Source organism: Ambystoma mexicanum, chromosome 10 (assembly GCF_040938575.1).
Source record: "Ambystoma mexicanum isolate Mex_15411 chromosome 10, UKY_AmexF1_1, whole genome shotgun sequence".
NCBI classification, from domain to species: domain Eukaryota; kingdom Metazoa; phylum Chordata; class Amphibia; order Caudata; family Ambystomatidae; genus Ambystoma; species Ambystoma mexicanum.
In genome coordinates, this window is record NC_090932.1 from 453,983,704 (window position 1) to 453,996,723 (window position 13,020).

Below are 13,020 nucleotides of genomic sequence, written 5' to 3' on the forward strand. Positions count from 1 at the left end.
TTGTTTGGGAACTGAAGGTCTCGGGTTGTTCAGGCATCTTCCCGTCCCAATGTGCACGCTCCCCCTGCTGCCCCTGCAGAAGGCAATGAGGGTGCTGATGCTGTACAGGGAGTGGTGCTTGCTTATGAAACAGCTTTGGGCAAGTTGGAAGCGCGTTTTGGCAAGAGGGCCAACATTGTTCTTGAGCGGTACCATTTCTTCTCGAGGGCTCAGGGCTCTAGCGAGGGTATAGATGCATATGTGACTGCCCTGCGCTCTTTGATAGTGACGTGCAAATTCACTGGTACCATTCAACTCATAACGGCTGCCCATAGAATGTAGAACCTTAAACAGATGTAAACATGTCATCAGAGCAAGAGTGGAATTCTACAAAGTAGAATTCCACTTAAGAGCAAGCACATATTACAACACTTCTACCCCCTTTACCCAACCACAGACAACCATCCACACCAACCACCTACATACACACACGCACATAACCACACACAAACACGGACACGGACACACACACACACGCATCTCCTCCCCACACTCACACCCCAACCCCAGATCCCACCTGAAGAAAATGGAGAAGAATAAAAGCAGAATGATGCTAATGATCTATAGCTCCCAAAACATAATCCTTGTACTTGGAGGGAACCTTCCTCTCCCTGACAGAATGAGAATAACCCGGGACAGAGGCTGTCGCCCCAGAGGTAGACACCCCCTCATCACATTCACCCACCGGACTATCGGTGGCATAGCGATCATGAACAGAAACAGGGATGGAATGTCCCTCATCCTCCTGGACATCCAAAGCCACTTCACTGCCCATGGGTCGCAAATCAACTTGCCACTGCTTCCCCAGCAGAGGAGCGTTTTAACAGGCATCTAAACACCACCCCAGCCTCCTTTACGCCACACCCAGGCTCACCCGACACATCGCCAGCAGAAATCGCCTTGTCCTCATCTACCACCACCACACGCCTACGACTCCACGTAGACCCATCATTGAGTTTTACAGAACCACAAACACACTTGACAACCATTCGTGGATGCATATACCTGCTGAGACCCTTGGCCACAAACCTGGGATTCTTGATCTGAACCCAATCACCAATCATCACTGGAAGGGGCTTCCTACGGGCCAGTTCACGCAAAAAACGCTGTTGCTTACCCCAAACTCGATCCAAAACCCCTTGCATATCCACCTGCGACTGGACACCACCACCCAGGGCTGGGACCCTCAACTTAGAGCCGGGTTTCCTTCCCTGCATCAGCTCAAAAGGAGAATGACCAGTGAAAATAGAAGGAGTCAGCCTGTAAGCCTTGAGGGACTCCGATACCACCTTTCCCCAGGGAAGACCATTGGCAAGGGCCAACTGAATTGCCCCTTAGACAAAACGATTCATTCGTTCCACCAGGTTGTTGGCTTGTGGATTATACAGCGCAATCTTATGATGACGTATAACTAGATCATCCAGAAATTTTTGCATGTAATCCGACACGAACTGAGACCCGTTATCGGTCACTAAGCTAGCCGGCACACCCTCCCTGTCAAACACCGCAGAGAGGAACTCCACAATTTTTTCAGCCGTAACAGTAGACAAGGCAGTGGCCTCGACCCATCTGGACGTATAGTGAACCATAACCACAACAAATCTCAGACCTCCTCCCAACGAGTCCATGGGCCCCATTACGTCAAGCGCTACTTTGGACCATACCTCACGGGGCACCTCTACGGGATAGATAGGTTGAGAAACAGGAGCCTTGCTTTTATCACTGGTAGAACACGCCGCACAATCCTGCACTACATCCTCCACATCAGCGTCCATTCTGGGCCACCAATAGTCTTCTCTAAGCCTCCTCTTAGTCAAGGACCTGCCCAAATGTCCCTCATGGGCCAAAGCGACCAGCTTCCCTCTAAGGGAACAAGGAGGAACTAACCTCAGACCTCTATTCACGCCCCATGGACCTTCAGACAATTATTGCGATACATGCCCATAAATTTTGGACAAACCAGTACTAACAACACCACTCCTGAGTGCCGTCCTTACTTCAACCAATTCAGGATCAGCTGCACATTCTGCGCTCCATTCTGGTTCCGATACCGCGGGCACTACACTAGCAACCAAGGAACAATCGTCCCCCACCAGATCCTGGTCCGTACTACAAGTACTCGGAAAACGCGAGAGGCAATCCGCTACTGCATTCCTCACACCTGGGACATACTCAACCTTGAAATTGAACTCGGTCATATCGGTCATCCACCTCATGATCCTAGTAGACGCATGAGACAACCCTTTCGTCGTCAATACATGTACCAAGGGCTTGTGGTCAGTACGAAGAGTGTACTCCATTCCCCACAGAAAGGTTCTAAAATATTTAGAAGCCCACACAGCCGCAAGAGCTTCCCTCTCTATGACGGCATACCTGCCCTCAGCCTCTCTGAGCACTCTAGATGCAAAAGCAATGGGCCGAAGTTCACCACCAACCCTTTGTTCCAACACAGCACCTATGCCATACTCACTCGCGTCTACTGTAAGAAATGTTTTCCTGGCTGGAGAAAAGGAACTCAAAGATGGGGCCTGCTCAATCTCCTCTTTCAACCTGAGAAATTCCGCTTGACACTGATCCGACCAGGCGAAATGCACACCCTTTCTTAGTAATGACCTCATACCAACAGTTTTGTCGGCATAAGAAGGGACAAACCTGCTGTAATATTCTGCAAGACCCATGAACGATCTTAACTGGTCTTTATTTGCAGGGGACGATGCGTCATTCAATGCCCTCACCAACTCACTCTTAGGGTGAATACCCTTGGCATCCAGAGAATGCCCCAGGTAGGTCACGCTGGAAACACCCACTTTACATTTACTGAGTTTGACAGTGAGACCACTAGCCTTCAAGACATTCATCACCTCAAGAACTCTCGAATTATGCTCAACTCGAGACTCACCCCACCCTAGTATGTCATCTTGGAAGCATTCCACCCCACGAATCCCTGCAAAAAGTTTCTGCATTATCCTCTGAAAAACTGCCGAAGCAGATGCCAAACCAAAGGGCATCCTACAAAAACGGAATGCACCAAAAGGGGTAACAAAGGATGTAAGGGGGCGGGAGTCAACATGCAGGTCTATCTGATGATAAGCAGATGACAGGTCAAACATAGAAAAACAGGATGCACCACACACTAAGGAAAGCATCTCATTGATATTGGGCAGCGGTGAAGTGAGAGAAATGGCCGATGAAGAGGAAGCTGTGCATGCTGTGATTTCCCGCAGGACTGTCGATGCCAGAGCGAGAAACAAGGACAGCAGGACAATGCCTTTGTCAAAGGAACTGTGCAAGAGATGCGGTTGGCGTGGACATGTGGCGGGCGCAAAAGAATGTCCTGCTGCCAATGGGGAATGTAGGAGATGCAAAACGGACTGGTAATAAAACTGTTTACCTGACATGTCCCGACACAAGGGTCAGGCAATTGATTTAAATCATATACACACCCGACAGCCCTTCCTTTTCCACAAAGGGATAAAAGGTGGGAGCAAGAGAGCACAGTACGGGCAAGGCAGACAGTACGACGAGACAGCTATCCAGACCTGGCAGTTCAAGAGGAGGAGAAAGGCAGCAAACATCGAGAGGCTGACGAGGAGAGACACAACTTTGCCCTTTTCGACAAAACCCTGCAAAACCTCTGCAGAAAGAAACGTAAGACCAAGGACAATAGCCCAAGTGTGCTGCAGCAGATGTTAACTGTACACGCAGCGTATCAACGCCAATAAGCCGGAGCGAGGGAGACTCTTGCTTCCGTGGTACCGGCCTTGACTCCAGTAAAGGGGAAAGCCAAGCGGTTCATCACAGCCGGTGAGTCGAGAGGAGAGCCGATAAGAACCGGGCTGTGATGAATGAAAGTCACAAAGTGAGAAAAGTTCAAAGAACTGCAAAATTCTAAGGGGGAGACCATTGGTTCATAAATATGGGTGAAAAGAACAAGTTACTTTCTTACCTGGTAACGTTCATTCGATGGGATGGTCCGACGACGTATTCCATATCTATGACATGTAATCACCACAGCTGTGCTGCTTCGGAAATTTTTTTCGGCGTCCTGCGTCGATGACATCGATGCGCCGTCGTCGAGGACCTCCTCCGACGTCATCCGATGTGATAAGTAGGACGCACGACGCCCGTAGCCTCAGTTGTAGTTTTTTCCCCCAGAACGTGTGACATTAGTCAACTGCCAGTCAGACACAAAGCCTTGTGGAACGTAAGCTGCAATCGCAAAAGAAATTCTGCAGCGGGGAAGGCAGGGCGGGAGCGATATGGAATACGTCGTCGGACCATCCCATCGAAAGAACGTTACCAGGTAAGAAAGTAACTTGTTCTTCGAGGGGATTGGGTCCTCCAACGTATTCCATATCTATGACAGACTCCCAAAGCAGTACCAGAGCAAGGAGGAGGGAAAGAATTTAGAATCAAAATTTAGAATAGCCAATCAAATAGCAGAGCAAAGGACCGCCTTGCCAAAGGCCAGATCCTGTCCTCGGATGGAATTGAGGGAATAGTGACGTACAAATGTATGTACTGAAGCCCAGGTGGCTGCATCACAGACGTTGCGAATAGGAACACCCCTCTGCAGGGCAGTAGATGCAGCCACACCCCTGGTAGAATGGGCCCGCAAGCCAGCCGGTGGGTCCTTACCCGCCAAGCGGTAACACTCCGAGATGGCTAAAATAATCCAGCGAGACAAAGTCTGTTTCGTCAAAGCTTGCCCCAAACGCTTTCCAGCGTAACCAATAAAGAGTTGATCGTCCACTCTGACCCGGGACATGCGTTAAACATAAACGCTTAAAGCTCTCCTAGGATCAAGCCTATGGAGCCTCTCCTCTTCCTTACCAGGATGCGGAGGAGGATAGAATGCCGGAAGAACAACCTTCTGGGCCAAATGAAATTCCGTCACTACCTTCGGAAGAAAAGAAGGACGAACTCTAAGGACAACCCTGTCCTTGTGAAATACAGTGAAGGGTGGCTTAACTGAAAGTGCCTGTAACTCACTCACTCTGCGAGCGGAAGAAACCGCAACTAAAAACACAGTTTTCAGAGTTAACAGCCTCAAAGGGCAAGAATGTAAAGGCTCAAACGGAGCACCCATAAGAAACTTAAGAACAAGGTTTAAATCCCAACCGGGCACCAGGAAAGGTGACGGAGGGAACACATTAGTGAGCCCTTTCAGAAACTGTGAAATTAAAGGGATTTTAAAGTAAGAACACTCTTCAGACGAGCGCTTAAAGATGGACAGCGCCGCCAGGTAACCTTTAATGGTACCCACTTGCAAGCCCCTGTGGGCCAAAGAAAGTAAAAAGGACAGAACCATGGAGATGTCACATGCAAAAGGATCCACATTCTGAACTCTGCACCAGTCGCAGAACTTACGCCAACGGTACATAGACTTTGTTGCTGGCCTTCGGGCCGAAAGCAACACCTCCATCACGTCTTCAGGGAGGTCCCAATCCTGATACCTCAACCTTTCAGAAGCCAAGCGTGAAGGTTGAGGGATCTGACCTCTGGATGGAGAACCTGACCCCCCCCCTCCCGTGAGAGCAGATCGTCTCGGTAGGGAAGACGACGTGGAGGGCAGATGGACAAGTCGAGAAGGTCCGGGTACCACGTCCTCCGAGCCCACGCTGGAGCAATGAGGATCATCCGGGAACCGAACTTCCGTAACCTCCGCAGCACTTGCAGGATGACGGGGACTGGAGGAAACGCGTACAGCAGCGGGAATGACCACTCCACCACAAATGCGTCTCCTAAGGCTCCTTTTGGAGGAAATTCCCGCGAGCAAAACCTTTCGCACTTCCGGTTGACACTGGAGGCGAAGAGATCCACTTGAGGGGTCCCCCAAAGGGCGAAGATCTCCAGGAGAATCTCCTCAGCCAACTCCCACTCGTGAGAGATCATGCTCTGCCTGCTCAGAGCGTCCGCCATCACGTTTTCGTCTCCGGCCAGATGAACTGCCGAGATCAAAACTTCCTGCTGGATGGCCCAGAACTCGAGCTGCATCGCCTCCCTGCACAGAGGAAGTGACCCTGCCCCCCCCTTTTTGTTGAGGTAGTGCATGGCCACTGTGTTGTCCGTCAGGATCAGGACACTCTTTCCTCGCACAGTCGGCAGAAAAGCCTTCAGGGCTAGCCTGACAGCCCTCAGCTCCAACAGATTGATAAGGAGTCTGGACTCCGACGGAGACCAACGACCGCTGACTGTCAGCCCGTTGGCATGAGCTCCCCATCCCGTGAGGGATGCATCCGTCACGATCGTCACCTCTGGCCAGGGAAGCCAAAATGGAGCCCCCTTCATCAAGTTGCCTTCGACGGCCCACCACAGAAGGTCCCAGGCGACCGAGGGCGGAACCTGAACCGGGTCCGACATCCTGCCGGAGGACTGCGACCATTGCGTCTTGAGTGCCCACTGCAAAGATCTCATCCGCAGGCGAGCCTCTGGCACCAGAAGAATGCAGGATGCCATGAGGACGAGCAGCCTCAAGAACTCGAACGCTGGGAGCGTCTGGGCATGCTGAAACTTGTGCACCATCTGCTGAATGTGAAGAGCCCTCACCTGGGGAGGAAAACACAGCCCCAGGGAAGTGTCGAGCACTGCTCCGATGTACTGGAGCCGCTGTGTTGGCGTCAAATGGGACTTCTTTAAATTGAGGGAGAAGCCCAGCCTGTAAAGGGAGTGGCAGGTGATGGACAGATGATCCAGGACTTGCTCGGGAGAGCTCCCCCTGATCAACCAATCGTCCAGGCAGGGGTAGACGTGAATCCCCCCTTGCCTGAGATGCGCTGCCACCACCACCATGAGCTTGGTGAAAACCCTCGGGGCGGAGGTCAATCCGAACGGCAGGACCCGAAACTGAAAGTGCGAGTCGCCAACCGCGAACCTCAGGTACTTCTTGTGCTTGGGATGGATCGGCAGATGGAAGTAAGCATCCTTGAGGTCGAGTGACACCAACCAGTCCTGAAGCTGAAGGGCCTGGAGGACTTGAGAGAGAGTAACCATCTTGAACTTGTCCTTCCTGAGGAGTTTGTTCAAACCGCGCAAGTCCATGATGGGTCTCAATCCCCCGTCTTTCTTCGAAATAAAAAAATAAGGGGAATACCATCCCTTGTTCCTCTCCGCTACAGGCACCAGTTCTATGGCGCCTTTCTCCAGCAGGGCTTCAATTTCCTGCGCAAGGAGCGGATCCGGACTCTGCAAAGAGAGGTTCCCCGGTGGACTGTCGCGAGGCCTGTGCCGAAAGGGAAGACAGTAGCCGTGGGTTATGATCTCCAGAACCCACACATCTGAAGTAATGGCTTGCCACTCTACAAGATGCTGTGCCAGCCTTCCCCAACCGGCGAACCATGGGACATGGCCTCATGACTGAGTGGGAGCGGCTGCGGCGTTACCTGAGGGCAAAGAGGCAACTGCCCGAGCGGCCTTGGCACTACGGGTACCCTGTAGTCCACCTCTGGTACCCCTGCGTTGGCCTCTTTGACTGCCAGCTCCTCTCGCTTTACTGAAGGACGAGTAATAGCGAAAGGAACCACCCCTCCACTGCTGTCCCCTAGGACGAAAAGGCAGAGGTTGGCGAACTGCAGCGCCCAACGACTTAGCTGCAGCTTTTGAGGTCTGCAACCTCTCAAGGCTCTCATCAGCCTTGCTGCCAAAAAGGTGTTCACCGTCAAAGGGCATGTTGAGGAGCCGGGACTGCACATCAGGAGCAAACCCGACTTCTGCAACCACGCAAACCTGCGTATCACGGTGCTCGCCGCCATGGACCTACTGACGCATTCAGCTAAGTCCAAACCCGACTGAACGGACTCACACATGGCATCCTTACCATCCTGGACCATAGCAAAGAAACCATCCTGTTCGTCCCCTTCGGGAATATGTTCAGCCGCTAACGCAACACAGTTCCACAGAGTGTGTGTGAAACGAGACAAGGCACAAATGGAGTTGGCCGCCTGAAGCGCCATACCACCAGAAGAAAACACTTTCTTCGCCCAGCCATCAAAACGTTTGTCGTCCCTATCAGGAGGGATGGTAGGGTACAACGCCTGCTTTGCCGGGGCCGTGGCCGCCTGCACCACCAAACTCTCCGGAGTGGGGTGCCTGGTCAAGTAGCAGGGGTCGCTACTGGCTGGACGGTATTTTCGCGACAAGGATCTGCCCACCGCCGGGAGACTCTCCGGAGCAGTCCAAGCCGCCGCCACCCTTCTCTGTAAAGCCATATGGAACGCAAGTACCGGGTCAGTTGGGGGACCAACATCAAGGATGTCCGTCAGATCATCCTGCACAAACTCCCCTGGGGGAGCAGACCATCCCAAGTACTCAGAAACCCTAGCCATAAGGCGCCGGTACGAGGAATCGGCATGAGAGCCAGGCTCAGGCCTACAAAACTCCACCTTCGGAGAGGTGTCCAGTCCACTGGCATCATGCAGTGACTGCCTCAAATCGTCAAACTGACTATGGCCCGAGACAATTTCATCTGGAACCTGACTAGGAACCAGGCCATCAGAATCCTCATCCGCCTCTGAAATATATTCCAGGTGGCGAAAAGAAGGCACCCGAGAGTGCTTGCTCTTAACCAGAGCCTTCCAAGGGGGTTCCCCCGTGCCACGGGGTACCTCCGACACGAAAGGCGTCGAGCGAATCGGCGCCGAGAGAACAGGCATCGGCGCCGAGAGGATCGGCGTCGACGTCAGATGCAGTGCCGCCAGCATCGGCGGCGTCGACACAGCCCTCGAAGCCGGAGCCTCGAGGGTGTCCCTCGACGACCTGAGCGTCGACGGCTTCGACGACTTCCTCGGAGCCGGAGCCTCGAGAAAGCCTGTCCACGCCCTTGACGCCTCAGACGTCGATGTCTTCCTCGAAGACCTCACAGGTGCACACGGTCTCGAACGCGTCGAGGACCGGGACCTGGAACGGGTACATCGAGAACGAGTCTCCTTGTCCGAACGGGACCTCTCCCGTGACTCGTGCCGACCACTCTTGCGAGCGGTGTCTCTCGACCTCTCACGACCGACCCCACTCGGGGGCGCGGACGGCTTAGTACCGTGCGACTCAAGAATCGCCAGCAATTTCTTCCCGAAGGAAGCCCATTCCTCTGGCGTCGCACGGCTGGTGGGGTAAGCGACGTGCCGGGCAGAGTCCTCCGAAGAGGACCTGGAAGACGACCGGTGTCGGCGCTTCCGAGAATGCCTCGAAGAGGCTGAGGAGTGGCGAGACCGACTCCCAGAAGGAGACCCACGAGACTTCCGACGATGACGCGGAGAGTCACCCCTCGAATCATCCATCGAAAGCCCTGCAGACTTCAACTTCCGGGGCTTGGACACCCGACCTACCGACAACTACTTCTTACGTTCGCGTAAGGCTTTGGACGTGAGCGAGTGGCAGTCGATACAGTCATCCGTGTTGTAGGCCTCCCTGAGGCACCAGAGGCAGGCGTCGTGCGAGTCCGTCACCGACATCTTGGACCCACACTCCCCGCACTTCTTGAAACGCGGGGTCGAAGACGAAGTAGAAGACATCTTCACACGAAGGATTCTCACAAAACGAACAGGTTCGAAGAACAGAACTCCAAAAAGTCGAGGCGTTAACCGAGATTCACGAAGCAACACGTTCGCGGAAAAAACGGAACTGAGGCTACGGGCGTCGTGCGTCCTACTTATCACATCGGATGACGTCGGAGGAGGTCTTCGACGACGGCGCATCGACGCAGGAGCCGAAAAAAGTTTCCAAAGCAGCACAGCTGTGGTGATTACATGTCAGATATGAAATACGTCGGAGGACCCAATCCCCTCGAAATGTGCTTACTACCTAAATGATCCATTCATCATTTGCGGACTATATACTCTTATTTGAGGGCCCGCGTTTAAACAAGTACATAGCGCCTTGATGCCTGCGGTATGTAGTGCGCTTTATAAATTCAAATAAATAAAAATAAATAAAAATAGATGTGGGCGATATGCAGAATACAAGAGAGCTCTGAGCAAGCAATGCACATATATTGACATGGAAAGTATAACTCAGCAATAATGGTATATCCGTAGAAATTAATAGAGAGTTAGTTGCAAGAGGCATTATTTCAATGCCTTATTTCCTAACGCTGGTAACCGAATTCAAACTATAGCTAATACACAGGGAGCAGCAATTAAGTAATGAGCAAGAGACATTTGTCAAGCCATTGGGAGGTGAATAAAACACACGGTTCATCTAATATGGATTGTTCCCAAAATATGGCAGTCCATTTTGCATGTACGACGTGGGAAACAAAGTTACGACCGGGTTGCCATAACAACTGACAACATTAGAAGATGTCGCCAGCCACTCGAATTGACAGTACGAGTGCTGTAGCCAGGGGACAGAAAAGTATGCACACTGCGAATGCAACAAGGTATTTTCTGCAACGCGAGCAAATACGATCAGCTAGATGGGTTACTGCATGCATAACAAACACAGACTATAGCGTCAGCAGAATGTGTTAAAGCATTAAATTAATGTAAACGGGACTGAATAAGATGCTGAATTGACCCATTTGAGGAAACCCTATCATTTCAGGAAGGGATTATCCCATGGAAATCAAGGGCTATTGATTTAAGTGAGAGGAGAAACCAACCATCGAAGCATGCAAGGTGAGCATAAGAATAATGTTATTTTTAATTTACTAAGCAAAAGTACCGACTTGGGTGAAATGGGGTCGCCACGTTGGACAAGGTTTTGTCAACTTGATGCTAAAATGAGAAACTTAGGATATCACTATTAGTATAAATAGGTTGAATAACAATGCAAATGAGATGCTTAAAGTTAAATGAGAAGGTTTGTCAATAAGGAGTATGAAATGACACAATGTCATCTAAGTATTTTAAACATGGATTTTGTCTTTTTACACCCCAATTTTTCCTCCGTATTACCAACCCCTATTGTCTCTCTTGCACCAACAACATAATGCACATTCCGTATACATTTTTGGTTGGTGAAAATGCAATAACCTTATTTTCAACTAATATGAATATGTTAGCCCAGTTTTGAAAAAGGCGCTTAAGCCGAAACACGTGTCACATGAAGGGCTAACAAAAACTAAATAAAAACGGCAAATTGGCAAAATAATCAAAAGAATTTTGTGTGACGCAAACTTATGAGTAAATATAATTATCTTTGTTAAACAGAGTGGGTTATCCGTGTTTACTCAGGGAGAGCGACCAAGAGGACTGAATGTTTGAACAATAAAGTTGCACAGGCACAGTTTGACTAATTATCCCAACCAGAGGATAACGAGCACTGGTATTTTATTAACGATTCCAGAGACCCGATGATTTAAATAATATGGCTCTCGTTAAGTTCTTACTGCAAGCATTACATCAGTCATGACATCCTAGAGCGATGGCACCATAACCCCCTTACAAAGTATGCGCGCACACACACACTTACCTTCACCATGAAAGTGAAGTCTGTCAGGGCAGGTGAGTACACCGCTCCACCAGCACAAGGGCCCATGATGAGCGAGATCTGGGGAACCACCCCTGAGGTGAGCACATTCCGCTGAAAAAGGAAAAAGGCAATTGTAATAACTTCTCTTTCACAGGCAAAGCTGGAAAATGTTACAGACAATAGTTAAATTAGCACACCATTCAGATAATACTTTGATATAAGAAAAGGGCTTTAATTTGTGAATTGTACCCCTAAAAGCAAGTACATTTACAAAATTCTTCTCAATTTACCAAAATGATGAACCTTACAAAACTAATTTAAAAAAAAGACAAACATATCAGTATCTAATGTAAAAAAAATCACGAGGTTCAAGTATTTTGTTTTAACTGTGCAAATAAGAAGTAAAGTGCTCGTAGGAATTTATTTTTCACGGATTGTAATGGCTCCGAGCTTGTGTACCCCACATAAACCGACTAATTGGTTGCAGGTGTATGAACTTTACTTTTAAATGCAGTGATCATTGGACCCAGTGGCTGAGCTTGAAAGTGTCTTGCAAATGTAAAGCCTGCCCCAGCAGCCTGTGTCATTGCGAGGAATTGTCCATTTATGTTTGTGCACATTTCGATAGGTGAACTCATTGACCTTTTCTAATGCAGTCTTACTTAGATACAAGGTATGACGCATCTTTGAACGATCCATAGCCGGAACTTACATTTTTTACATTCGATGCTGTTTTACATTCATAAACAGTTTCAGGAGGGTGTGATGGGCATGGGGCAATCTAGCGAATAAAACCCAACCAACAACATACAATGGTAGCATAAGTGGAGTATAGTGTGAAAGGGTCAAGGTCAGGTGGGAGCAAGGACATCTCTACCTGCCTCGGATAGGAGAACTACCAGGGTGTATACCCAAGACGATCCTACCAAAGGTGGCGTGAGGGACTTGGGAGGGCCGTATATGTCCCTGTGGAGAGTGCATTGTAGATTACCTGCTAGCACGATAGTCTCTTCCATAGCACTGGTCAGCCTCTCTTCTGGCCTGAGGTCTCTTCTGTCTTTTTCAGAACTGCAAATCCCGAAATTCCATGATCAAAGCCAAGAAAACCCAGACTGGAACCAGAGGATTGGAAATAAGAGCATGAGTGGAATGGACTGGGATTTTTCCTGCCAAAAAGATGACACCCAACACCCAATCCACCAACCCCAAACAAACCCCAGGGGAATGGTGGAGAAACTGAAAACAAACTGAAAGTGAGAAGGGGAAGCAGGAGAGACACACAAATCCCCGCCCCCCTAAACTGGGCTGGGAACAAAACTCACTAGCACCTGAGACAAACCACAAGAAAAATGAGTAGCATGAGCACTTTGCTGCCATTCGACACATAGGGAATGGACAGGGTTGGGGCTAAACGCCTCCTTAAAGCCTTCCACAGGAAGTCACAACCATCAGAGGCATAGTTTACAAGAGATTGGTCATGGGGAGCATGAGAGCAGGGAGACCAATGGGAGCCGTGAGAAGTATTGGAAAGGGGTAGGCCGGGCTATAAAAGCCCTGCAAGCACAGAGGACACAG

At 50.2% G+C, this 13,020-nt stretch overlaps 1 protein-coding gene across 2 annotated transcripts in view; it reads right to left on the bottom strand.

Annotated features, from left to right (window-relative positions):
- PCCB (propionyl-CoA carboxylase subunit beta) overlaps window positions 1-13,020 on the bottom strand; it is a 1,121,578-nt gene that overhangs the window by 884,850 nt on the left and 223,708 nt on the right. For both annotated transcript variants that reach the window (XM_069618020.1, XM_069618019.1), the window contains exon 6: window positions 11,446-11,556. In XM_069618020.1, coding sequence (XP_069474121.1) covers window positions 11,446-11,556 — 111 coding nt within the window. The remainder of the gene's footprint in view (window positions 1-11,445; window positions 11,557-13,020) is intronic.